We start from the raw sequence: 27,193 nt of genomic DNA, 5'->3' as shown, positions 1-27,193 counted from the left end.
AAAGTGTGTTAAGAATCACTCTACTTGTTTTAGTGTACTAGACTAACTAGAGTATAGTTATTCATGGTTTTAGTATACTAGAGTGCAGTTACTCAATTTACCAGGATATTTCACGATAAATGTCAATGTCAATATTGATTTTATTGAAATACATGTTTTCACTCACGGTGAGCGTAAATTTCGCCACTAAACTATTTCCGTGTTTCCGTTGTTTCCGTATTGCTGTTGATCATTATCCGGGTCTCTCAAACATGGCCGCAGCTGCGGGCCAATCAGGCGGGGTTTGTTTATTGGAGGAATTTTGGTTGCACGCGTCGAAGGAAGTGTGTATGCAGCTAGTCAAGAAGGAATATTTGCAGATTTTACCTTATTTTCCCCTTAATTCTATCTCCGTTGGTCTCGCCGATCTTGTAGGCCGTAGAAGGGGAAATAGCTAGGTTGTCTTGCAAAAGGAATGGCAGATATGCCGGAGGTAAGTAACAGTAAAATTGTTGTTTCTTTATGACGAGTCGTTGCGACGATCACTCTGTTGTCACTGTTTGTACAAACATACTCGTTGAATTATGATTGCATTGTCTTGCCTGAAGCGGGCGGCAACGGGGACAAACGCTACGCAAAACAGCACAAGTAGTCATGCAGACCCGTTTCATCGCAAATCACTACGTAAACCGCCGAAAACTGGCCAGAGAAAGCAACAAGGGTCTTCAAAATTTCGTACTCAAGTTAATGTTGAATTACAATCGTTGCCGCTATTAAAAGGTGTGTATATCTTGATGTTATTTGCCTTTGGTTTTCGCGTGTTAGATGTTGTAAAACTTATTATTATTGTTGCCGTCCGTGAAAAATTACTTTTTATATTTTAGAAGCGAACACTGGAGATCAGCAAGAACTTTTTGTCAAAAAATTAAAGCAATGTTGTATTATTTTCGATTTTATGGACCCTGTAAGCGACCTTCGAGGAAAGGAAATCAAACGATCCACGCTCAACGAGCTTGTGGAATACATCACCTCTGGTAGAGGAGTTCTTTCAGAGCCAGTCTATCCCGAAATTGTTAGTACGGTGAGTAAATAGCACTTGTTTTTTTGAAAATTGCATCCGCTAAGAATATGCATTCATAGTATTGTTTTGTTTTCCTGGATGAATAGACAGAGGCAACTCATTGCCAAATAACGCTTTAAAATATGTGTTATTTAAAAACTTTCCATGGAAATCTATTATATTGTTTGCCAAAGATCGTTTTTCATGCGTTTTAACCAGTAGCCTTATATTGAGGAATAAATCGTTTGTGGTGTATATGTTTGGGTATCTGGCGTATTTTCTTTTGATCAACTTCTTTTGCAAAACAGAGGATTTTACTGTTAGATTGCTTTTCTACTTGTCAGAGTTCGCGAGAACCGTTGCAAGGAAACTATTCTGTAAAGTGAGGGAAAGTCGAACAATAAAATGTTTTTAATCTACACTAGGTTAATCAAGAAGCATACGTGAGAAACATTTGTTGTTACAGGACAGATCTTCCTCATTTATTGAAATGTACTTCTGATCAAATTCTACAGACTTCAACTTTCTCAATCATTTCCTTGCTTTTGTAGTTTCATTCCTCCTATTTTTGGTACAGCAAAGCATTCAAAAATGTTTATCTAAAAAATTTGATTCTTTGCACTAAAACACACTCCATTCAAATTCTCATTCATTTATTCTCAAGCAACACTACAACTGGTTAAATATATAAACCAATGTTCCTATCTTTGTACTTTCAACTCAGGGCCATGCAGGTGATTTAAACTTGACTTCTATCCAATGGCAATTCAGAAAAATTTATAGATAAATTTCCTCAAAAAATTAATGCAAAATAGTTTGACTGCATGTCATACTCAACTGTTTTTGATGCAATAAAATTAGTTGAGAGTCAAAATTAACTGCAATCTATTGAAATGTTTACATATTTTATTTTTTTTGAGCTCAATTATCAAATTTTTCAGGTTGCATGTAATATATTCCGAACACTTCCTCCATCAGAGAATCCTGACTTTGACCCAGATGAAGATGACCCTACTTTAGAAGCATCATGGCCCCATCTTCAGGTAGTTCTATCACTATTTATATTCCAGCATGCACCAGTCTCTCTTTCCCACTTGGTAGGTACTAGTCCCTTCCTCCTAATAGAGACCAGTCTCTACCTAATTTGTTGTAGATATCTATCTATACATATTTTTCAAGTACCCATCCTTATATACCTCTTGTTAGCTACCAGTCCTCTCTTACCAACCCTTTATCATCTGTTATCATTGTCACATTTTTTGTTTGATCCATCTTTTTGTTATCATTGTCATATTTTTTGTATAATCCATCTTTTAGATTGTCTACGAATTCTTCCTTCGATTTCTTGAGTCCCCAGAGTTTCAACCAACAATTGCCAAAAAGTTTATCGATCAAAAATTTGTCCTACAGGTTAGTTCAATAACCTGTGCATATGATTACCAAGAATTCTGTTTTTATGTCTCATCTTTGTTTTATTGTAGCTGCTGGACCTGTTTGATAGCGAGGACCCAAGGGAAAGGGATTTTTTGAAAACTGTCCTACATAGGATATATGGAAAATTTCTTGGTCTTCGAGCATTCATTCGCAAACAAATCAATCACATTTTCTTGAAGTATGTTTAATTTAATTTTGCATGTTTAATAAATTAAGATAATGCATTTTAAGTCAAGATTGTTGTCTGATACAATCACTTTCTATGCCATTTTCCTCAGGTTTATTTATGAAACTGAACATTTTAATGGTGTTGGTGAACTGTTAGAAATTTTAGGCAGGTATGTCAGAAATTTTTCTTGTTTAGACCGTAACACAAGTTGATAAAGAAAGTTTGACGTTCTTTGAACTCTGCTTGTTAAACACTACAGAGCTATGAGCTTGCAATAATGGCTGTGCTGTATAAATTTCAGATCATAATCGTTATTCATTTCTTTAGAAATCTGTTATTTATACAGCAAGTGAACACCAAAATACTCAAATAAAACTATCTTTAATCAGTGCTACAAAATAAAGATAATTTCATCTATGATTTTAATGTTGTATGATGATAAAAAATTGATGTTGTCTGATGAAATAAATGTAGGAATGATATCAGTAAGAATCATCATCTAAATTTCTGCAATTTATTTTTCTTTTATTTTATTATTAGCATAATTAATGGTTTTGCATTGCCATTGAAAGTGGAGCATAAGCAATTCTTAAATAAAGTACTTATCCCATTGCACAAAGTTCGATGTCTTGGACTTTATCATGCTCAGGTGAGTTTGTGAAAATCTTTACAGTGTTGAATCAAAAATTTATTTGATTTATGAATAATGTAACTACATCTGTCATTGACCTTTGTAGCTAGCATACTGTGTGGTACAGTTTCTGGAGAAAGATGCTGCTTTGACTGAACAAGTAATTTTTCTTTGAGAGTTTTTCTCAGTTACTTTAACAATGTGTATTTCAAGTACATATGATTAAATGTCAAAGTGAAGTGGAAGTGTACTGAGACTGGTGGTATTTGTTGCATGCTGCTTACCAAATACATTGTTATTAACGATAGGTTTTAAATAGAAACCATTTTGACCACAAAGCAATTAAAAATATGATATTTGTTGATTTTTTTAAGGTGATCAAGGGCTTGTTACGATATTGGCCAAAAACAAGCAGTCAAAAAGAGGTGAACAATTGAATTTCATGGAGCATTCCTATTATAGAGAGAGTTTAATTTAAATATATTCTATTCTGCTTTACTTGTCCTTTATAAATACTGCCATAATATGTTCACAGCTAAGATTTTCTTAACTCTGCCTCATAATATCCTAAATCAAGACAATAGCACATGTTTATCAGTGAAAGGAAACTAAAAAACTTGAAGAAAACCTATGTCTTTCTACATCATGCAGTCTTGGATATCTGAGATGCAAAAGACATACTTTTATTGCTGTTGCAATGAACTACTATCGAACTTAAAGTACCCCTATCAGCAAAGTTTTTTATTGGTGTTATTATAACTAGGTCTGATTTCTAGTTTATTTTAAAAGAATTTTTCATTTTGGTATAACTGTCCTCTTTTTAATTTGGTTTAAAGTTGTATATCAATGAACCTTGTCTGTTGTAGCTTGAAGTCTGGGTCTAGCCAAATTCTGATGTCATCCAAGGTAGTTGTTGCAAGTATTTTGTATCGACGAGTCCCTTGGATGATGTCATAAATACAAGTATTTCCAGAATTTTCTGAAGACGGACAAGGTCCATAAAAAAAAACATTTCTTGCCAACTTTAAACCAACATAAAAATGGAACGATTGGACCAAATTAAAAACTTTTTTACTGATGTTTTAGAAATCACACCTAGATTTTATGTCTCAATTAACAGATTTTGGTGAAAGAGACACTTTAATCTTTGGATGTTTTAGTCGATTGATGGTGAAATTTCTTTGTTTGTGGATTGAGTATTAGTTGTTTAGTCTTAGGGTTTCTCCATTTTTAGGTGATGTATCTTGGTGAAATTGAAGAAATTCTTGATGTAATCGAACCACAACAATTTATCAAAGTACAGGCACCTCTTTTTAAACAAATTGCAAGATGTGTGTCAAGTCCACATTTTCAGGTAAGAATTTCAACGAAGGTAATTTAATAGCAGTTAAATATTCTTATGTGAAGTAACCACGTTATTATGTGGTTTTATGTAGGTTGCTGAACGAGCTTTGTATTTTTGGAATAATGAATACATAATGAGTCTGATCGAGGAAAATTCTGATGTCGTTCTACCAATAATGTTTAACAGTTTATACAGAATATCCAAGGATCATTGGAACCAGTGAGTTTCCTTTGAAATATTTTTCATTTTCTGCTAGTCAGTTAAAATAAGAAAACTCTTCAGTTAAGGGGCGAAAAGATTTTTTCAAACCATCCACTAATTATTGAAATCCTCAGTGACCAACTATTGCAGCTTATTTCATTTCTCGAATTTCATTCCATGTTTTGCGGAATACCGGATAGCTGGGCTTATGAAAATTGTTTTCGTTACGTACAGAGCAAAAGAATTTTCGATTATAAAGTATATGGTTGAAATATATATTATTTGGTTTAAAACATATTTCTGACAACTACAGGCAATTTTCGTCTCTGTTTGTTTAAAGGTTTATTCAAACTTACATATGCATAACACGAAATTAGGTGGAGAGCGAAAGATACGAATGCAAATTATCATTGAAGGGGTTGAAACATCAATGCAGGTGTGAGGGAGGAGGGAGTGAAAAACGAATATCAACTTTGGGAAAAGCAGATCAAATACGTGTTTGGGATTTCCCGATCTAATGCCATTTGAAAATTTGTAATAAGGCTTTTTCAACCTTTTTAGAACGATCGTAGCGTTGGTTTATAATGTTTTAAAGACGTTCATGGATATGAACAGTAAATTATTTGATGATCTCACTTCATCATACAAGGCCGATAGACAGAAGTGAGTGCTGAATTAGTTGTTAATGTTTGGTTAAAATTCCAATTTTTCAATTCTTTCAACACTTACATTCTTTAACTTTTCATACCTTAAGTAAACGTTTCGTTTCAAACTGTAATTCCATGCCTCATACTTCAATCTTCATTCCATCTTCAAAGTTTCTTTCCATTCTTCAAAGTTTCATTCTATTCTTCAAAGTTTCATTCATCTTCAAAGTTTCATTCCATGTTCAAAGTTTCATTCCATTCTTCAAAGTTTCATTCTATTCTTCAAAGTTTCATTCATCTTCAAAGTTTCATTCCATGTTCAAAGTTTCATTCCATTCTTCAAAGTTTCATTCTATTCTTCAAAGTTTCATTCTATTCTTCAAAGTTTCATTCCATCTTCAAAGTTTCATTCTATTCTTCAAAGTTTCGTTCCATTCTTCAAAGTTTCATTCCATTCTTCTAAGTTTCATTCCATTCTTCAAAGTTTTATTGTAGTATTCTTCAAAGTTTCATTCCATCTTCAAAGTTTCATTCCATTCTTCAAAGTTTCATTCCATTCTTCAAAGTTTCATTCCATTCTTCAAAGTTTCATTCCATTCTTCAAAGTTTTATTCTATTCTTCAAAGTTTCATTTCATTCTTTAAAGTTTTATTCCATCTTCAAAGTGTCATTCCATTCTTCAAAGTTTTATTCTATTCTTCAAAGTTTCATTCCATTCTTCAAAGTTTCATTCCATCTTCAAAGTTTCATTTCATTCTTCAAAGTTTCATTCCATCTTCAAAGTTTCATTCCATTCTTCAAAGTTTTATTCCATTCTTCAAAGTGTCATTCCATCTTCAAAGTTTCATTTCATCCTTCAAAATGTCATTCCATTCTTCAAAGTTTTATTCTATTCTTCAAAGTTTCATTCCATCTTCAAAGTTTCATTCCATTCTTCAAAGTTTCATTCCATCTTCAAAGTTTCATTCCATTCTTCAAAGTTTCTTTCCATTCTTCAAAGTTTCAATCCATCTTCAAAGTTTCATTCCATTCTTCAAAGTTTTATTCTATTCAAAGTTTCATTCCATTCTTCGAAGTTTCATTCCATCTTCAAAGTTTCATTCTATTCTTCAAAGTTTCATTCCATTCTTCAAAGTTTTATTCTATTCCTCAAAGTTTCATTCCATTCTTCAAAGTTTCATTCCATTCTTCAAAGTTTCATTCCATTCTTCAAAGTTTCATTCCATTCTTTAATGTTTTATTCCACGAGTCAATTTTCCGTTCCATCGTTTAACGTTTGATCTCATCCTTCAATTTTTCATTGCATCTTCAATCTTTTCATCTTTCCTTCAATTTTTTATTACGTTCCTCCATATTTTTGTTCCACTGTTGTGCATTGTGTATCAGTATCAAAAAATGCGTTACAAACGTATTCTTATGGCTTTCAGAGAGAAAAGGAAAGAGAAAGAAAGGGAGGAATTATGGAAATCTTTAGAACAATTAGAGATTGATCATAAAATGAAGCGAAACTTTTCATCGTCTAAAACGACAGACGAGAACGTCACGATTGCTAGTGATGCTGCGCCCGAAGTAGCACCGTCCGAGGATGATTGTACAGCCTGAAGTTGAATACCTGAAATATGTAAAAATATCAGTTATTGAGAGATTGGTCGTGTCATTCGCCGGATGTTGTCATTTCGAGCGAGAATACGAACATTGCTCTCGAAATCCGAAAGCGAGTGGTAATTAGCATAATTTTACGCTGGACGCAAACGAACCAACAAACCGCGCGTGCGCGGTCACCTCAATTTTTAGAGATGGATACGTAAATATATATATGAAAAAGTTGTTTGCCTGCACGCAGGTTGTACTTAATTTAGGTGTAAATTACAAAGTCTAACATGATTTCAGAGCTGTTGTAAATACAAGCATGTTGTTCTTGAAATATGATTGAAGGATTCTGAATGCACTTAATCAGATATGCTACCGTCAATCTCACTTCTGTATTTGTTGAATTGTGTGGACAAAATAATATGATTTTCCTCCAATTTTATTAATCTTTGATCTTTGACAAATCAACAGGAAAAACGGAACGGGTTGAAGCAAATTATTTCATTAGAAACCACGGGAAGCTTGCTTTTGCTTTAGGCACACACAACACGCAAGACAACGATCACTTAATACTTCTTTAGATGCACTCTACGATTTCTCTGAGTAACCGTCTTAGTTGCGCTAGAAAGGTCAGTTCCATTTTGGTCTTCCTTTTCTGAAATGGTGTAAGAAAATTCTTTAACTTGTGCACAACACACGAAGAAAGATAATTTCTCATTATTTAAAGCAGGAAGCACAGGGAATATGAGGATTTGTCCAAACCTGAAAAAAACATTAGCATTTGTATAATATTTAGCTAATCTTTTTCCAACGAAACAAAGCCTTCGACCTTTCCCCAGGCACATTCAAGTCGTTAATTGGACGGAATATCCAAATAGAATAGTGATGAAGGATAATTCGTAGGCAGACATCACAAAGACTCTTATGTAATTTGCAGAAATTTAAATATAATCATAAAGGATGTTTATTCAATGTCCACGACTTTACGACTTCCTGACTCATAGAAAAATTCTAACCCCGCTTTCATGTACGCGATCCTGTATTTAATGCGAAACTACGACACTGGTACCTTGAATACTACCTGCAATTCGGTTACTCGACCATTTTGTTGCAAATTTGGACTTGCTTGGCTGCAACGGCTGAGATTGATATTGCAAGCAGAAGGAGGAAGCAATTTACTTATTTAATCAAATCGTTCTCTTTGACTTTCTTCGCTATTTGTCATCTTGATTTGAACGCTGGACAAGAGCAAACACGTCAAAGGTATGAAAGAATTGAAACGTTAACATCGCTCGGTTGACATGTGACAAATGTGAAGTTTGTATGGGCCCAGTTATGTTTATTATATAAAGACTGTTTTTTAAAACAACGCCTAGAGTAAGTGCAAACTTTGGGTGATGTTATCACAATCACAAAGAGATTTTGTTTCATAATTTTCATTTGGAGCTTGTTCCATGCATGCAAAAATGAAAAACATACATGTGGTAGAACTATGGACTTATAGTGCGCAAGACAATCTTGTGTTCTTGTTGTGAAACTATACTTATTCACAACGTGAAACTCGTTGCTCAATACGCTTACGAAATGAATTACAACTCAGCCTCATTCTGAGTCATGAGCAAAGTTTATCAAAAATATTGTGAAATTTTAAAACCATTTAACAGACGATTTTCATACGAAAGCCGAACATAAAAAAGATGGATTAATTTGTTCACATCGCTGACGCTTCACTCAAAACTCACACACACACAGTAAGTGCAGCTTAGTGTTCGATTAAGTACTTTCAGCTTTGTGATAATTGGTTGGATGATGTTAATCGGTAAATATTTACAAAACAGCATTTGCACAAACTGTTAGCCATTATATTTAGAGCAAATGTTGGAGACTTGGAGGGGAACTTTCGGTTTGTAGTGTAGTACGTCTTTGACCTTGGCTCTTTTAAATTGTGTATATTTAATGAATCATACATACCGGAAAGTTCTCGCTTTTACCAACTTTTTAATAATATGAGTGATTTAACAACTTGCGTTAATGTTATCATCAGACTAACCATGCTTGCATGTGAAAAGTCTTGAAAATGTGATAACAGTGTGCAAAAGGTCTACTGAAAAAAAACCACTGACTGACTGCAAAACACCTCAGCTTAGGTTAAAACTTTCCTCTGTTATAAAGTATATGTTCATCGTCAGGGAGCTTGTTGTTGCTTTTAGAAAATGCAACTACAACTGAGAGATTTTTTGTTTTGAAATATGACATTTTAGAGTCCTTGGTTAGTATGTCTGCTATGCATGTCTGAGAATTGCACAATACGCTTGAAATGCTATTTATTTGTTGCATTCTATTTACAGCATGCATGTGCAGAAACTGCATTTATTGACGTTATAGCACCTTGCATAATGACCATTGCAGAATGTGCTAGTAAAACTTATACGTTCACAGATGTTTAGAATTATAATAGACAAAGGTCACGTGAACATTCACATTCAATGTGTTCGGAGCAGCCTGGAAAATATATAGTCTTTGCTTGATGTCGTATTCTCTTGGCATGGGGGTGAAGTGCAAGAATGTCAAAACAATGATAAATTCGTTGAAAAGGAACTTTAAGAATTCCAGTTATTCCGGGGCGGTCACGAAATGAGTGTCTGCTATGGTTCTTGTTACAATATCACGACCTTGGAGATTAGAAACTTATAATCGTTTTCTACGTTGAAATAACCGTGTCTAAGCTTTGAAGTTTTTTCGCCATCGAAGATCCGCAGGGTCAACACACTTTGCAAGCAAGTGTAAGCTTTGGAAACTTTTAAATTCCATAAAAGGCCGTCCAACTTACTTATGTAAGTACCATTATATGCAACTGTTTCCCGCCTCGCTTTGTGCAGTTTGTTCACGTTTCAAACAGCTGTTGTAAAAGCGTTGCGTGTTTTAGTATTTTGTAGCGTTTGCAATGCAAAAATGGCTACGGGTGATTTATAAGTACGATCCATAATGGTCGTCAACAATTAGCTTCGCGTGTTTTTACAAAGAGAGAAGTTTATGTATGTATTCGGCTGGCGTAACAGGTGATGCAACTTCCTTGTAGCGAAAGTCATCAAAGTTTGCATTCAATAGATATTAAGGTAAAACGCAAATCCTGCAATGACGTTAAGCAATTTAAAGTTATGTGTTGCTATATATTATGTTGGCAACCCTCAGTCTCGGGAGAAACTAATAAGGCCAATATTTCTGTTACTTAGCAACCATGCAAGATTTTGTTCAAAAGACTTTTCCGTTTTCATTCAACGAATAAAAGACTGCCGAAAATTGCGCACTGACAAAATTTTATGCTTATTAACAGGAATGTCCCTGGTTAAAAATGCTGCCAGCATGTTATTAAATGGATATAGAATTATTTGTATCGTATGTTAGTTGTGTATCATTTCGTTTATCTAACGCCCACAAACGTCAAATGACGAAGGCTTTAATGTAGAATGTTGCTCAGTTTGTAGTGACATTGACGATTTGCAATCAGTGAAGAATTTTTGTATCAAATTTTAACAGCTTTCCTGTAAGCTTCAATTTTCTCAAGCCTTTGCACACATTTCCGCTGACGAAATAACGTGTAAATCTTTATCTGTCAAATCCCCTCTATAATGAACCATGATATATTTGTCATTTATGAGAAAAGTTATCTGAATATCCTATATCCGTAGAGTGGTCTTATCACTATCAACCAATAACGTTAAACCATACGTGGTGGTACTGCACTGCATCATGGTTAACAAACTTCTCACCCCCCACTTTGCATAGTCAACATTCTTCGATATCGATGCAGTGATTGTTCTTGCAATTTTGCAAATGGGCATTAAGCCAATTGTCTAGAAGTTACTTTCACCTCAGTCTGTTTTGAAAGTTGCAATGCGGCAGCTTTATCATTTGTTATATGTCTTAAATGGTTTTATCATTTTTTCACAGCCTTCGTAGAACAATCCAATGTCCAATATTACGCTTTCTTACCTAACCCTTTCTTACCTAGCCCATAACAAGGGCTAGGTAAGAAAGGGTTTCCTTATGAGGAAAACAATGCGACAGCGAACGACTTTCCAATTCTCCTTATGAGGAAAACAATGCGACAGCGAACGGCTTAGAGTGTAATCAAATGCAATTGTTTGTTGGGATTGTTTCCTTGACGATTGCACACTTTATTTAACTCAGTGTGTAGCAAGTACAAGCGATCCTGTCATCTGGTACCGACAATAGTACCGACCCAAAACTTCATATTAAGCAAGCATTGTATGAAATTTTCATCTTTTGTAACACAATGCACGCTGGTGTTTGTAGGGCTTTGACTTTCAGGAAAGAGGAAGAAAAACTCATGCATGTTGATGTTAACAAATTTAAATAACCCCCTCCCTCGCCGCATTTTCTAGCATCCCTGTTTCAGTAATGAGTTTGGCCAATTGCCATTCAGCAAAATAACAACCCTATGTGTTTTTTCAAAGCACAAAAATTTATATTTGTGTTTGCAATGTCTATTTTCAAATCCTGGACGTGGTCGTGATAAAGATTCTTTTCAAACAAACTCGATCATGACAACGAACGTCTCAAATTTCTCTAACTACTCAGTCGTTCGTCCCGTCAACCTTGTACTCGCTGATTTTTCATAATTAGATTTACTGAAGTTTCCATTTGTTATTTTCCAACAGGCAAGGAATAATACGCCATAACTTGTTTCCTGATTTATCGGCCCAAGCTTAATTGCCTTTATATAAATTGCTACAAATTGAAGGAATTAGTGTTGCAGACATTTATAATGACGTCAAACATGCTGCAAATACCCAGATTTATTTCATCCAATCAGCGCTCATCAGACCACGATGACGCCGAATAAAACCAATTTCTGGATCGTGTCAGATGAAATATAATCCCTGTAATCAATCGAGACCGTTGAAGGTCAAGAAAAAACGTGAAACAAGGACGTTGCACACCAAGCAAGTAGCTATTCTTCCTCGAAAAGGGACGGCTAATTAAAAAAAAAGTAAATGAAATGTTTTTTAAATGACGATATTGTCTAATAATTCTATGCATTTTGCAATTGCAAGGCGGTTGCTGTGCAGCGCAAATAACAACGTTTCCGCCCATGCATTAACCCACCCTAGTAATTAATTTTCCGACGCAACGATTGGCCAATTTGCTAAGTGCCCACGAATTACGTCAGGGTACAAACTCATTCAGCGAGAGTTGCGTTGCGTCTGTTGATATTCTGCAAAATAATGAGTCTAGAAAGCGATAGCGATATTGTCCGGCAGATTTGTGCAAAACAATTGATTTCCTAAGGCTTAGCCAGAGAATTTTAAGTCAATTCAACGTGGAAACAATAAATTTCGACTTTGTAACGCTGTGAGCGAGAACTGTTGGCGATTTTTAAAGGTATGTGTGTAAGTGTAGAGTGCTACGTTTTCGGTATTGATGAATTCTGGACAATTATTTTGTCTGTAGTAAGTAAAAGCGTTTTCCGAATTCATTTCGCTTTTGAAGGTAGTCCAAGATGTTAAATATTATGTCAATTTCATATTGTAAGAATTGTTTCTGTTATTATTGTAATGAAACTTGTTGCAGTGAAGCAAGATGTGAGAAATTTTCTATGCATGGACACCATTTCCGTTTTCTCTCTGTGTCAGATCTTACAGGCCAAAACAACACGTGCGCCTTGTTACCATCTAAATGTCGCATTTATCTGCATTTTCTGTTCTCCAATGTCGCAAGTACATTATAGTATTGCGTTAAAACTGTTTAACCGCATTCAGAGGCTTCCACGTATCTGTTGAGGAGAAAACTTTGGCAGATATTTGTTATGTACTCGCTACACAATCGAATATGCCACGAGAACCGCAAAAATGTGTTGCAAAACATTAGAAAGACTTTTGGATGACTATTGCAATTCCGGTACTTGCAACTGAACGTGAAGTGTCGTTTTTGGTTTTGACAAGAAATACCTGAATTAACTATTTTAGGTTACATGAAATGTGTATTAACTGAAATGTCAACATAAACACCAGGTGAATTACTTCTTTACGAAAATATTTCGCTTATAGTATGTGTCAAATTAGTTTTCATTTGCAACTATTAAACCGCAATTTTATATTGTGGCCAGGAAGTCAAGAATATGTAAACTAGTATTCGAAGCAATTTTTGCGAACAAAGTTGACTCTGAGCACGGTATGTATTAATCGCTTTCCCACGCATTGCACATATGTGGCGCGACACGTATGTTGAAATAGTTTCCGTGCTGGGAAGAAGTAACATGCCTTAGCAAGCCGTGATTGTTTACTTGTATTTTAACATGTGTCTTCTTGTGTCATGTATAGGCTCTTCTTGACAGCTCAGTACGGTCGATTTTATACTCATTGAATTGTATGTGAATTTCCGTATGGATGTCAGTTTCCCGCCTACAGAAAGTTATCAGTCTGAAAGCCCTGCAAGACTGAGCGAAGAGGTCGTTCATTCGCTCTACGCAGATGAACTGCCTAACAAGAGAATGATAACATCTCGTGTAGAGCAACGTTCCAATTTAGCAGAGACTGTGAGCTTCGAGAATAACATTATGTTAAATCCAGAAGATATAACGAAAGCCGCTCCGCGCAACATGAAAGACGACAGAGAATTCTACAAAGCCTTTGGTAATAGTAAAATGTCAAAGTTTGGTGTTGGAAAAATTGGATTGCAAAAAGGCTACGGTTATGAAACTATTCGTGAAATGGATGGCCCCTCCAAGAACTCCACGCCAGAAGCTCGAACGTCCGTCATAAGAGAGATGTCCAGCACTCGACCGCAATTCTCAGACAGCCATACGTCCATAAACGATAGAGATATGGAATCTGGTGAATACCCAAGTCTACGATGTTACGAGAAAGTTGAGTCAGAAAAAAATGATATTGCTTCAAGAAATCTACGTATTATGCAAAAGGAAAGTGTTACAACGCAACCAGATACCATGGGTCAAAGGTTTTCTGATAAACATTTTCGTACCTCAATTTCTGGTAATCATGCGTTTCAGATGTCCAGCATCGAAACGAGGCCCACGAATCAATCGTATTTTCCGCATACAATGTCTCATGCAACTTATCGTGTGCAACTCCCCCCCGAATTTGATTCTCGTTCTGAGGGCCGGGGAAACCATTATATATATGATGGTTCTGGTCATGCGTTAGCGTCGTCTGTTATGAGTTACGGTGGTTTAACCTCAAACTATATCGCAGATGGAAAGTTTATGCAAAATCATGTCGAACGACCTAGAGGTAACCCTGGACTTGGTTTATTTGATGGCAGACCTCCTGTATCTAGCGAAAGTCTGCAGAAAGTGAAAAACATGCCTCAAGAACAGGACAGCATTAAAATTAACGGTGAGCTGAAAATTTGTTAAAGCACTTTTCAATAGCTGTAATTTGAGTTTTCTTTGATGTAGGTGTTGTGTTTCAGGCTGTTGACATTTGATTTGGCAAAGTTTTCAATGGATTGGCAATATTTTGTTTATTTCCGCGGCAGTCATTCACTATTGTCCGCTTTCCCTTTTATTTTGAAGCATTTTGGCCGAATTTCAAACATTAGTTTGTTTATTGTTAGGAGTTCACATAACTTGCTCAATAAAAACAGTACCTAATTTACGAAGTACGATGTTTGTAATGTAAAACAGTTTTGGAATTGATTGGGTTACTAATTTTGCGTTGCTGTTTGTGTTCAGTAGAGAGAGATGCAAAATATTGAAGAACGGAAGTTCATCAAAAGTCTTTTGAATCTTTCCTTTGTCCTTTTTGGCGAAGTATCATGCATTGATTTGCATACGCGTTTTTGAAAATCGTTAATTTCGGTGTATTGGTCAATCACGTTTTCATGTTAAGGCTGTTGAACAAAGAGGAACACATTACATGGATTAAGCTCTGTTTACGCATCGCATAGATTTTTGTTTGCACCAGGAAAACTTTTACGAATTTCATTTTTTTAACTTGTTTTAAAGAAAGCCGGTCTTACCTTATTTCATACCCTGTCAAGTATTGAATGCAACGCGAATGAGTAGCGAAGCTTATTTTTCATAATTTATTTGCGGGAGAACGGAGCTAGGTATTTATTGCGACGCTTGTTGCAAATTATCACCAGCAAGAATATTTGAGCATATATTTGAAAGCTATCAGTTTGACGAATAAGGTCGTTTTTGGTCAATATTTTCATTTTATTGAAAAGCGAGAAAGTATTGAAAGCCATCTTTTATCGTGTTCTAACTTTGTGCGAGATTTTTACCTTGCACTTTTTTGAATAGATAAATTGATTTAGTTTTTCAATTTTGTTTCGATTGAAAATGGAAATGCACCCATAATTTATGTATTCACTTGCAAAGTTCCAAAGGATGATGCATTTATTGAGCAATCGATTCACTCCGAATTTTTCCTTGGGAAATAAATTATTCATTATCTGTATAGGAAGGCTAAAAATTTGTTTTGGTTTTTGCAGCAAGAGAGTCCACCATCTCAAAAACTGTTGAAGAAAAGAAGTCCAATGGGCAAGGTTTCCTGGAACAAGAGTCAATGACACATGGAAGTAAGGTTTTGAAAGGAGAGAATAGACAGATAGAAGACAGCAAGATGGCAAAAGGCAAAAGAGGTGTTAGTGGAAAAACAGATGGCTCCGTTGAGTGCCAGCAATGTCGCAAGAAGTTTGGTAGCTCTAGTGCATTGGCAAAACATAAAGCCACACATAGTGATGAGCGCAAGTACATCTGTCACATTTGTGAAAAAGGATTCAAAAGACAAGATCACTTGTGAGTATTCAAGATTTTCATATATAATATGCTAGAAAATTGTCTGTTGCATTCCGGTAAATCTTACTTTTCTTTGTATGTATGATAATAAAGAATACATACATGTATGAGCACATGTGGTATGCTTCAGTTTGCAAAAATGACCAACAAAATGCATTGTGTTTGAAGATAATTGCTTTTTTCTAATCCTTAATTTGGTCATTCATTGTCAGTGCACAATGAAGAAATCTCTAGTGTGTTTTACAGTTGAAATTTTGTTAGAATTATTAATTGTTATCACTCATAGCTTACCTTGGGGCATAGTCCATGTATGAATGCCTGCAGACAACTACACCCCCGGGCCTCAATTATATAAATGTGTTTTCCTTGGTTATGCCTTTGCCTGTTGATAAGTTACGACAACAACGTTGAAAAACACCGTTTTGCTTCATGAAATTTTTATCTGCCTATAATTTCATCCGTATTTGCCTTTTAAAACACGTCGCTATGCTCAATTGAGTGCGAAATTGCGAAGCACTGTATGCGGAGAAAGGAAACTCCCTTAAATTTTTATTGCTAATTATAGATGGATTTATAAGATATTCTTTTGAACTTAAACGACAAATAAAAACTCTCAATTTAGTCATGTGACGTCAATGATGTGGTCAACCTTTGTTGCGCTTAAGTTGAGGATAGCGACAACGAGTTAGTTGTGGAAGACAATAGATTATTTGGTATTCAACGAAATTGAATGAAAAACATGTTGGTATTTTTTGTAAAACCCTTCTTCTTACCTCCTCTTACGATAATGTAAAAGTATGAGGACATTTATGGAAGGGAAAAGAAAGGGACAGCCAGCTTCGTATTTAAAGCATTCCATTGGTTCTAATCATCGCTGGCTTGACGACATTTTCAGAGAACTTCCTTTCAATAAAAAAAACATATCATCAGAGGATCTTTAATATGTGCAAATTGTGGTGTTAACAATTATGATAAGACTTTTGCGAGGTTAATGTTGTAAGTTTAGTTTAACATTTTTGTCTTGAGACCATTAAAGTTAGATACAGATAGAGGTTAATCAAGAAGCCACAATAACCACGTATATTAAGATGGTCTTCACTTTTAGTTTGAAGTAAATTTATTGTTTTTGGCTGAGCTCTCATGAAGATAATATAGCTAAACCATTTCGAAGACACTCGGGCAGAATTAAACAACACAATTTAAAAATTTCTTCCATCTTAGTTTCTTAACCGTCACGTACAACTAGACAAGTAATGGTCCGCAAAGTAGATCATTGAGATTATTGGTGCTTTTTGATTGTGTAGAAATGGACATTTGATGACACATCGAGATAAAAAACCCTTTGAATGTCAGTACTGCGAAAAAAGTTACTGCGATCATAGATCCTTGAAGAGACACTACGAAAATTATCATCCCAATCAAGATCGTGTTAAAGTAAACCCTGCGCCATCTCACCGAGCGAACACGGAGATATTACGCCCGGTTCAAATCGAGGGAAGATTCACACCTGAAAAAGATGAAATTCGTTGCAGTCCTATGGATCCTAAGTTCGATCTTCAACGTAAAGAGAAGTTTGTCCGTAAACGAAACAGCGATAGTATGTGTTCCAACAACTCTGATGATATTGCTAGACGCGCCGATAACGAATCTCCGCGACTTGTTTTTGACAATTCACAAACGGCCATTGGAATGTTGAAACAGGTCATCGAATCTCACGAGCAAAATAAAGAGAAAAATATGGTTGAGGGTTACCCTCGATCTGGGTATTACCAGTATCCAGACCCACAGAGATGGCTCATTCCCTATCATCAAGCTCATATGATGAAGCTCATGCAAATGAACCAACCTCCTATACTGGTACAGCATGGCAATATTCCTCCAATGAACCCATATTGTTCCACTGATCCTCCACAACTTGTTCCTATCTATCATCCTGTGAACCAGAAGCATCCTTCGAACGAACCTCTTCATGATGATAACGGAACGAGAAAGGGGGATGATGAGGTTTATGAATGTATCCGAGAAACTGCTATTCCTACTGATCCCACGTCCGTGGCCATCATCAATGCAAAAGAGGATCAGGATGTCTCTACAAGACATTTGCAGTTAAAGGATGACTATCCTCGCGAGTTCCCACATTCAATGCAATGGAAAACTGTAAGTATTATTTTACGTTGTTTATATGTAAGTACTGTTTTATGCAAACTCGGTAAAGATGTACGTAATGATTGCGTGCTTGGTCGTGATGTGTACGTAAATATTTATGATTAATTCTGACTGGCTTCCCATAAGATGGAATTGCCATCTTATTTTGCAATTTTTCTGGTGTTCTTTCTAAAGGGAAGTTTTTACAACAGCATTTTTCATGTTCAATTTTTGGATATGAAAATGCTGTTATGACGTGTGATATTAATGTCATAAGTGCGATGTACACTTACCCGGAATTTTTTCTTTCTGAAAAAACCGGGTTGGCAAAGAAGATGAAATGTTTTCAGGTTGTCGGTTGTGTTTGCTAGCTTTGTGTGTGTGTGGGGTGGGAGAGAGGAGGAGAGTTGAAGGGAGTTAAATTTTGTCATAGTCTTACTAACGTGATAAAATGACGTTTCCGCTTTCCATTTAAGCTTGTGTCGAGAATATAGTTATAACTACAGGTTGTCAAGGTGAAGCAAGTGTTGACTTCCTTTCTTATTTTGCGGTTAGAGTTAAATTCGACAGTTACTGGGGGGTATTCTCGTGGTTGGTTGTTTTCGTCCGCCAATCGTTAACTTATGTGAAGAAGTTAAAGTGCTTCAACATTCATGCTTTAGTATTGTCTTATAACTAGGTAAAAAATTGCTTTCAACAGCAATAGTTATTATATACAGGATATCAATGTATTTACATAGCATGCTCTGATTTCCGCTTGGTCAAAAAAAGATCAGATTAGACTAAAATTAGACCTGACCACGGTGTGACTTTGTATTGTTGTGGTGTAATGACCTTGATTAGCCGGAAGTTCGTCATCGACTGTCGTCATTCTACGAATAAGATTTCCAAATTGTTTCGTTTGCTTTTCCCTGTGAAATGCTTGTTTTCAAGTTCACATTTCATAAAACCCTTGATGTGTGGATTATATAGGAGATTGGGAGCCAAAAATCAAATTTTCAATACAATTGTAAAATCAATAGTAAACGAGCCTGCAAAATATATATTGAAGACTGACATTCAACCTTGTTTCCAATTCGGCTATTAACTTTTCTTATTTTACGATATTGGCGACACAGTGTTGGTCTTTTACCATTATAGCCAGGTGTCGTTACCTCTAGCTTGTAGTAGTCTGATAACACATTCTCATTGGTTTAATATTAGTCAATCACCACTCTGATTGGTCCGAACTTGACTTCTTTGAACCTTTTTGTTTACATATGAAAATTGACTTCGTAGTTAAACCCGGTGGCGCAAATTCTCATCGCGACGTCTCTTTCTCTTTGCTTTCCCGTTTATTTTGTTTGAAATTTGATCGAAAGGTTCAAGTCCTTGATAGCTGGATATTTCTGCGGTATCTTAAAGCAAGCATACTTTAAATGCAAGCAATTTACTTGGCCTTGCATTGCAAGAACAGGTTAGTGAGTAAGCTGACATTGGAAGGCGACCACAAATATCAGTAGGTATTCACTATCAAAGGCCGTTTCGTATGCAGTTGCACAACTGCTAACTATTTGTTTTGATGCGGGTGTACTTGTCCTCAAATAATACGGTTATGTTTAAGACGATCCTTGTAATATTTGTTTAGGATTTCGTATCTGCAAGCAAACAGTATATTTCTAGATATACATACATTATATATATACTTCAATGCTGCAATTAGAGTTAACCTAGAAATGTGTTCGTATTTTTTAATGGATGCCTTACGTAAAGCCTTCCAGCATCGTACGAGATACATTTAAAGGGCTTTAGCGAAAAAATTGCGACAAATTGTTGCCTTTAAATAATGATAATAGCTATGACATTACGCACGATTCAATGTCGACGTCACTATTGTGTCTTGCGAATTTTCCAAGCAGAAAGACCTGTCGTATGAGTGCGTGTTACAGATCTTTTATTTTTTTATAAACATTGATCATTTACGTTGCGTTCAACTTTTCACTCGACATAAAATGTTTCCAATGTTTAAACACCTGCGTTCATTGTTACGTGTTCATCGTCGAATTGTATAATCATCCTCTGTTCACTTTCCGCGTTCTTTTGTAGACTTTGGTAACGTTCATTGTTACGTTTTCATCGTCGAATTGTATAATCATCCTCTGTTCACTTTCCGCGTTCTTTTGTATACTTTTATGTAACGCTAGCTATCAGGTGTCTTTTGCCTTATGTATACGTGAATATTATCTTCCCTTTGGTGGCATTTATCCAGCTTACTTTCGTATCCGCCTCTACCAATTGTGTCCATGTTATCCTGGTGTAAAATGTTATATCACTGTACTGTGTTCAACTATTGTAAATCACTAGATATGCAATTTGCATACGTGCAGATTCTACAGAATGAGGGGAATCTTCATGAAATCCAAATTATGCTTGTTTTTAAGCCTTATTTAGTTTCATGAAGGAGGCATTCGTTTTTGTGTCCAAGTTGAAGGGCTAACGTTGTCTACGGTGAATGTAAAATGTTTCTTTTAATCTCGTTTTGATTGATGATATTTCATATTTATATTGCAAGTATTTTAAATTCGTTCATTATTGAAAACGCTAAAGATTCAGTGAAAGTCATGAGTTGATGAAACAAGACTGGCTTAAGTACACATATGCAATAAAACGATAAATCTCTCTATGCATAACAGTATCAATAATCGTACCGTTCGTACAATTTTGACCGTCAGCTCACTTAATCAATAATTTGGCAACCGAAAAAGAATAGTTCATTCGAAATATAGCTCGGCAATGGAGATAATGCATTCTAGTCTGCTTACAGTTTCTTCTTTCCGTTCGCATTTACATGACAAACGTCATCATATAATGGGCTGTGTTGTGACGAAGGGGCGATTAAACCGACGATTTTGTAGTATTTAGTTTGGGCAGGTATAGGCATTCAGTTTACTTAACCCCTCTTGCCAGTAACTTACAGTGAATGCTTCATGCTGGCAGTGGAATCGGTTGAGCCCTGAAGACGACGTAATTGTATGTTTGAGTGGTCGTCTATGGATGTTTAAAATTGACCTTAGTAGACAGAAATAGTTGACAGTATGCTATAACTCTTGCTAATTTTCAGTTTCTTCTTTGTGTTGTGTGTATGGGAGGGGTGGGTGGGCATAGGCAGTAGCGGATTCACTTACTAAAATGAATTTCCAATTTAAAAAGTTTAGAATCAATACTAATGGTATTTCAGCCTTAAATATTCTTTAGGAATTTTTTACCTAATCTTTAAAGCTTACATTTAGATACGGTTTAGCATGGAAAACGACTGACTATAAATTCTCTAGTTTGTGTATCACCAAATCTTCATTAGTAGCTTCAGAAGTAAGCATGCAATCATTATCATCGTTAAAAAGCACGTCCATTTTAAGACACAAAATTTCTTGTCGTGGGGGTACTACTACGCTGAAATTTCTGCTCCTGTTGTCAACATATATCTTAATTGTGTGGAACGTTTGTGTTTAGATAAAGGTGCCAAACAATGGTATGGCAGTACAATCGATGGGTAACATTCAGCAATCAAACATGATCATAACTAGTCATAATAGTCTAAAACGAGAGCGGCCAGCTGAACTCAACATACACATACCCAATAGTCAAATCGATTTCCGTCCTCACGATGTGGTTACTTCCTCAGAGCACCAAGCAAAGCGATATTGTCCTCCGCCACCCTCTCCTTCATCATTAAATATGGCAAAGAAGGTCTACTCAAGCTAGCTGAACCTTCATTCAAATCTGACGAGAATCAGGACAGGATGTTCAAGAACCCACCGACTACCCCAGTACGCAAACCTCGCCATCGACCCAGCCCCATAAACATTTCGTGCTCGAACTTTCAATACGATTCGCCTCCTATATACACACCACCGCCAATGCTGAGCCCGCACAGCATTTTTCACACTCCCAGAGTAAATGGGACCCCTATAACTCCCGGAGGAAGAATTATTCTTTCTGCCGGAGCAAGGAGCCGTAAAAGTGAGTGCATCGTAATTCATCAATAGTTTACTCCGTAACACCTTAACACAGGCGATGTAAAATTTCTTGGCGTTTAATGCAAAATTTCTTGACGTAAGTAACATGTTTCACTCTGAACTAAATACTCAAGTTGCGGCAATTAATCATTGAACTAAATGTCACTGGACGGTCGCCTTCTGTCAAAATTTCTAGCCAGCTATTTAACTAGTCACAATCTTTCAACGCACGTCCAAAAGAAAGATTACTGCGGTTTAAAGATGAAATGCGGGAATTTACCTCCAGACATGTGTATAATTGTGATGTATAATTTTGCTTTGTGTATGTATAGGAATGTTTACATAAAGGTAGCCTTCCAGTCATGTTAGAATGGCAGTTAGAATGGCGAACGAAGCTCTGAAAGATATAACTATAACAAACAGAAAACATTTCAATTTTTGTGTTAAATGAGGCAGTTTTTCCATTTTCTAGATAGCATTGATGAAGATAACGTTAGCGCAGGCGCAGATGGCTCCAGTGAAGTTATAGTACCTGAACCGTAAGTGGGTTTTTTCCTGATATATCGAGATTTTATTGACTTACATGTGTGGCGTGCTCTAAACTGTGTGATGTTCCATCCGTGGAAAATTAGATCTTTTTTTTTCGTCCGGTTTTCTGCAAAATCTATTCATATATTCAGTAAAGTCAATATATGTTGCCTTATTTCCAGTAAAACCAACATGTGTCGCCTTATATAAAGTAAAATCTTTTTATTTCCTCTTATTTTCAGTAAAATCAATATTGGTCCAGCATTTCAAGCGAACGTGCCAACCACGACAGAACCTCGCGAGAGAACAAGTTCTGATAAGCACAGGGCGGCTGTCTGCTGGCTTCCCTTCGAACAAGAAACAAGGAAACGTGCTGAAGAAAGTCAGTATTTCTCTTGTGTGTTTCGAAAAGCAAAGTAATATCTCTTGACGTTATTCAATTTTTTGTAGTTGAAGCGTACCTTGAAATGGCTTGTTCTGTCGCAATGTTTGGGGGTGGATCTAACAAGGAATACGCTTTGCATGTTCTCTTCCGATTAAAAGGAAATATTAAGGTAAACAATAACGTAGCATTTTATTCACAGCACTCTATCATTGACAGCGTCTCTAAATCTACCTCTCTATTGACGACATCTCATTGGCAACATGTATATTACAACGTCCATTGTTGATATTTCTTTTAAAAACATCTCCATTGAAGACGTCTGTAGTGACAACATCTTCATTGAAAACATCATTGAAAACATCTCTATTAACAACATCTCTAACAAAAACATCTCTATTGAAGACATCTGTACTGACAAAAATTCTTTTGACAAAATCTCTTCACTGACATCTCTATTGAAAAAATGTCCATTGACAACATCTTTATTGCCAACATTTCCATTAACTATACATCCGTTACAACGGCAGTATCTCTTTTGAAAACATCTTTATTTCCAACATCTCCATTAACTACATCCGTTGTAGAAGCATCATCTCTTTTGGAAACATTTTTATTGACAACATCTTAATTGAAAACACATTCATTGATAACATCGCTAACAGCAATATCTCTATTGACAAAATCATTTCAACAGCTTGCGGTCAAACATATCCTTGCAAATAAGAGTGCTATCCGAAATGAAGACTGCCTGGCTGATTATCATTACGAAGGCTCAGACAGATGGTCATCGAAAGAAAGATTAAAGTTCCGAGAAGCGCATGACAAATACGGAAAAAAATTCCACGAAATCGCAAAAGAGGTATGGGGCTTGGATTTAATATCAAAAGACGTGTCGTCTTATGGATTTTAAAGGCTCTTTTTTAAAAATTATAAAATTCTGTGCCTTGCAGATAAAAGGCAAGACCGCTCAACAGTGCGTCGAATTTTATTATCTATGGAAAGCTTGTCGTACTGAAGGCACCAGATCAAGGCGTGGATATACAGAGGAGATTGAGTCCGAGGTATGTTTATATTATCGCGTGTTAGAAGCGTTTATTGCAAGCGTTTATTGTGTTTTCTCCTTGCAACAGCATGAAAATGTAGATATTCCTAGCGACGATGAGAGTGAAACGTTTTTCTTTGTATGTGACTTCCCTGAATGTAACTCGGTACGTCGTGTGTTTTTCTTTTTCATCCTATCTGTATCCTATGCACCACTTAGTTCACCTTGTTGTATCTTTTTACCACCCAAGTCATTTCATCTGTGATGTTTTTTATTATGTAGAGTTTCATATCGCGCCAGGCACTAAATGGACATATCAGAGTTCACGGTGGCAGGTATTGATTTGTTTATTTTTGCTTTTATTTAACGTGGTTTCGTGAAAAAAGGTATTTCATCCTTTCCCATAAAGCAGCAGGATATTTCTGAATTATTATTATTATTACTTCATCGGTTGAAAAACAATTCAGAAGTGATTAGACTATTTACTTGTATAAGAATCAATTCAGTTAAGGTTTCTTTCAGTAGTAACAATAGTAGTACTTCTATAGAAGAAATTGTTTAGAGTAATCAATGTGTGGTTTATGTTTCATTCAGAAGTAGCATTAGATCAGCAATAGATGATTTATACTCCATCTGAAAGAGAAATTGTTTAGAAATGATAAAGTAATCTAGATAATAAGTTTAGATTTCTTTCAGTAGTATCATAACAATAGATGATTTATACTCCATCTCAGAGAGAAACTGTTTAGAAATGATAAAGTAATATAGGTAATAAGTTTAGATTTCTTTCAGTAGTAACATTAGGTCACCAATAGATAATTTATACTCCATCTCTAAGAGAAACTGTTTAGAAATGTTGGAGTAATCTAGATAATAAGTTTAGCCTGTTTGACTTTTCTCCAGTAGTAACATTAAACAATAATTCATCTTTACCGTGGCAGTTCACTAAACTAATAGAACCTACATACTGTGTTTTCTCTTTTAGGAAGATGATTAGAAAAGAATTGTATATTTTTGCAAACTCATGCATGGTCTCTATTATATTTTAGCTTTATGAAGCCGGAACCCAAACGAATCAAAGTACGAACGACAGCAAGTTGTGATAGCAATGCAAGGACATCGGCATCTACAAGTACAAGTCGAGTGACAACGAAGACGTCAAGAACTGTTAAAACAACTCCAGCTGAACCAGTTTTAAATAGCGACGGGACTTTAGCCGAATTTCCGTGTAAAGTTTGTGGAAGGTTAGAAATTTCTTATTTCAACATCACGGCTAAGGTGTTTTCACAGGATTGCTGCGCCAATGAGTGGTAAATAAGGATGTGCCGGATACCAATTTCCGAATACCGGTTTGAACGACTAGCTATTGACCGGATCATATCGTTTACCAGATTATTGCCGGATATTTATAGTACATAGATTTTTGTAGTTATTAGTAGTTCAACATCAGGGGACTGGGTAGGAGTGATGAAAAGTTTTTTCTCTTGATTAGTTCATTTCTGAAGCTTTTTTAGTTGGCTATTCTGCATCACAAGCTGCTATGTTTAGTTTTTTACTCCCGAACAATTAAGCTACTTTGTCTTGGCCCACTGATAGATTGTTATGCTTTACGATTTTTAGAGTTTTCAATAAAATCAAAAGTCGCTCGGCTCACATGAAGACACATGTGAAAAGAAACGATGACAACGGTGGTAAGTCGAAATCGTGATGGTGATCCCGTAGTTGAAATGTGGATTTGATTGCTTAGCATACGGTCGTTTTGAATTACTACAAATTATTTTGTGCAAAAGTTTTAATATATTTACGTATTAAGCGTTTTTTTTGTATTCATTGGCAACGTTACGCTGAACTTTTATACAAGTTTTGTATAGTGTATATAATATAGACTATCACATGTTGATATCAATTGTACATTACTGTACATATTTATGTATATAGAGGTATATATAGATGTGTTGAAGTATTTCGTTTACCTTAATTTTGTTTTGTTGAAGTAAGGAGAAAGAGGATTTTATTGGACTGTTAAACTATCAAACTGAATTTGAAAACGAGCAATCTAGCACTGCAACTGGGAAGATCATAGTAAATTTAGTGGAATTGAAGTGAAAGTGGATTAGATAGGCTATAACTTATTGATTTTTGATTAAGTGAAAAATTTCCATTATTGTAACAATCTTCAAAAGCGTCCAACAATGTCAAACAAAAATCTCCTTTCTCTTCTATTCATATATCGATATTTTGAATTCATATTTTATGTTGATTTATGATCTATTTATGTTTTGGACAGCGTGGCCGATAGAGTTTCTTTATATATCTTGATGTGATTTGTGTAGGAAATTAAATGCTGGCATTTGAGTATTACAAATGTAAAAATTTTATTAAGTTTTATATCTGGTATAATAAATATTTATTGGGAATAATCATACTCATGTGTAGTATTGTGTAGACATTTAACATGGATCAGACCTGTAGAAAGATGCAAATCCCTTCTATTTCAGTTTGTGATATATCGTTGATAAAACGTTATTCTTTGCAAGGCAAAGAGACCAATCAAGAAGGCGGCGCGGGAGTTACGATTTAATCTCTAAAAGAGAGCTTAGCTGAGTTAAGGCAAGTGTTCGTACACTAAGTTCTAGTAATTTAGCAACACTGCCAGATAAAAATCTCTCGATACCATTTGCTTTACCACAAAGAAGTTACGAAGGTCGCGGCTCACAAAGTAATCGTGTAAAACACCACTTAACAGCTAATTGTTGGAAAAAATTTTGTGCCACAACCCTTGGTAGCATAAAACCCAATTCTTGTCTGGCAAGCTATGTAAGTATTAAGTTAGCTTCATCGGGGAAGTTGTGTGGTTTCTTCAATTAAAGTGTCTCTTCGTTCTCTATTACTTCGTGTGAAAGCTAATCAGCAGGTTAAGCTAGGACTGCTGATGAGGCTAGCTTTCAAAATTAGTGAATTGACTGAATTCAGCTGAAATTCATCTCATATCATTAGAAACAAAAAAACGTCAACCAAACGAAGCGTTTCAATTAACAGTTTTACTAGAAAATTCTCGTATTGTACAGTAATCAACTATTACATATTTTGTGTGACATCCTAGCTGCCTTGAGAAAATGGTAAGAAATCTACAAGCTATGACAGAGTGCACTTGATGAATTTGAAGGTGTGTTGCTGGGTTTTTTTTTACAATTTCAGTACTTTTTTAGGAAAGGCCTTCAAGGAAGGTGTTACAAATATAAAATATGATGTAA

At 35.6% G+C, this 27,193-nt stretch overlaps 2 protein-coding genes across 2 annotated transcripts; both read left to right on the top strand.

Annotated features, from left to right (window-relative positions):
• The first annotated feature begins 303 nt into the window (after positions 1-303).
• LOC124442774 (serine/threonine-protein phosphatase 2A 56 kDa regulatory subunit epsilon isoform-like) lies at positions 304-7,493 on the top strand. Its single transcript, XM_046993266.1, has 14 exons — positions 304-472; positions 588-759; positions 864-1,060; positions 1,981-2,082; positions 2,357-2,449; positions 2,521-2,651; positions 2,752-2,811; positions 3,183-3,291; positions 3,380-3,433; positions 3,648-3,698; positions 4,508-4,627; positions 4,710-4,837; positions 5,381-5,482; positions 6,894-7,493. The coding sequence occupies exons 1-14, from the start codon at positions 455-457 to the stop codon at positions 7,066-7,068; spliced, it is 1,512 nt and encodes a 503-aa protein (XP_046849222.1). The 5' UTR covers positions 304-454; the 3' UTR covers positions 7,069-7,493.
• A 4,745-nt stretch (positions 7,494-12,238) lies between these two features.
• Positions 12,239-26,364, top strand: LOC124441723. The gene is made up of 15 exons (XM_046992190.1): positions 12,239-12,462; positions 13,401-14,435; positions 15,538-15,844; positions 17,149-18,001; positions 21,479-21,576; positions 21,651-21,988; positions 22,457-22,523; positions 22,755-22,894; positions 22,963-23,066; positions 23,592-23,756; positions 23,848-23,958; positions 24,028-24,105; positions 24,222-24,274; positions 24,989-25,183; positions 25,560-26,364. The coding sequence occupies exons 2-15, from the start codon at positions 13,463-13,465 to the stop codon at positions 25,645-25,647; spliced, it is 3,570 nt and encodes a 1,189-aa protein (XP_046848146.1). The 5' UTR covers positions 12,239-12,462; positions 13,401-13,462; the 3' UTR covers positions 25,648-26,364.
• The last annotated feature ends 829 nt before the right edge of the window (positions 26,365-27,193 follow it).

This window comes from Xenia sp. Carnegie-2017, unplaced genomic scaffold (assembly GCF_021976095.1).
Source record: "Xenia sp. Carnegie-2017 unplaced genomic scaffold, XeniaSp_v1 HiC_scaffold_20, whole genome shotgun sequence".
NCBI classification, from domain to species: Eukaryota; Metazoa; Cnidaria; class Anthozoa; order Malacalcyonacea; family Xeniidae; genus Xenia; species Xenia sp. Carnegie-2017.
The sequence above is the reverse complement of the archived record's forward strand: the minus strand, read 5'-3'. Positions and strand labels throughout refer to the sequence as shown.

Excerpts from the sequence above, each read along its gene's own strand:
- LOC124442774 (XM_046993266.1), top strand. Across the intron at positions 3,292-3,379 it reads TTGGACTTTATCATGCTCAG|CTAGCATACTGTGTGGTACA; the intron begins GTGAGTTTGTGA and ends TGACCTTTGTAG. Across the intron at positions 4,838-5,380 it reads TCCAAGGATCATTGGAACCA|AACGATCGTAGCGTTGGTTT; the intron begins GTGAGTTTCCTT and ends CAACCTTTTTAG.
- LOC124441723 (XM_046992190.1), top strand. The coding sequence starts at position 13,463 with ATGGATGTCAGTTTCCCGCCTACAGAAAGTTATCAGTCTGAAAGCCCT. Across the intron at positions 22,895-22,962 it reads AAGGAAACGTGCTGAAGAAA|TTGAAGCGTACCTTGAAATG; the intron begins GTCAGTATTTCT and ends AATTTTTTGTAG. Across the intron at positions 23,757-23,847 it reads TCCACGAAATCGCAAAAGAG|ATAAAAGGCAAGACCGCTCA; the intron begins GTATGGGGCTTG and ends TGTGCCTTGCAG.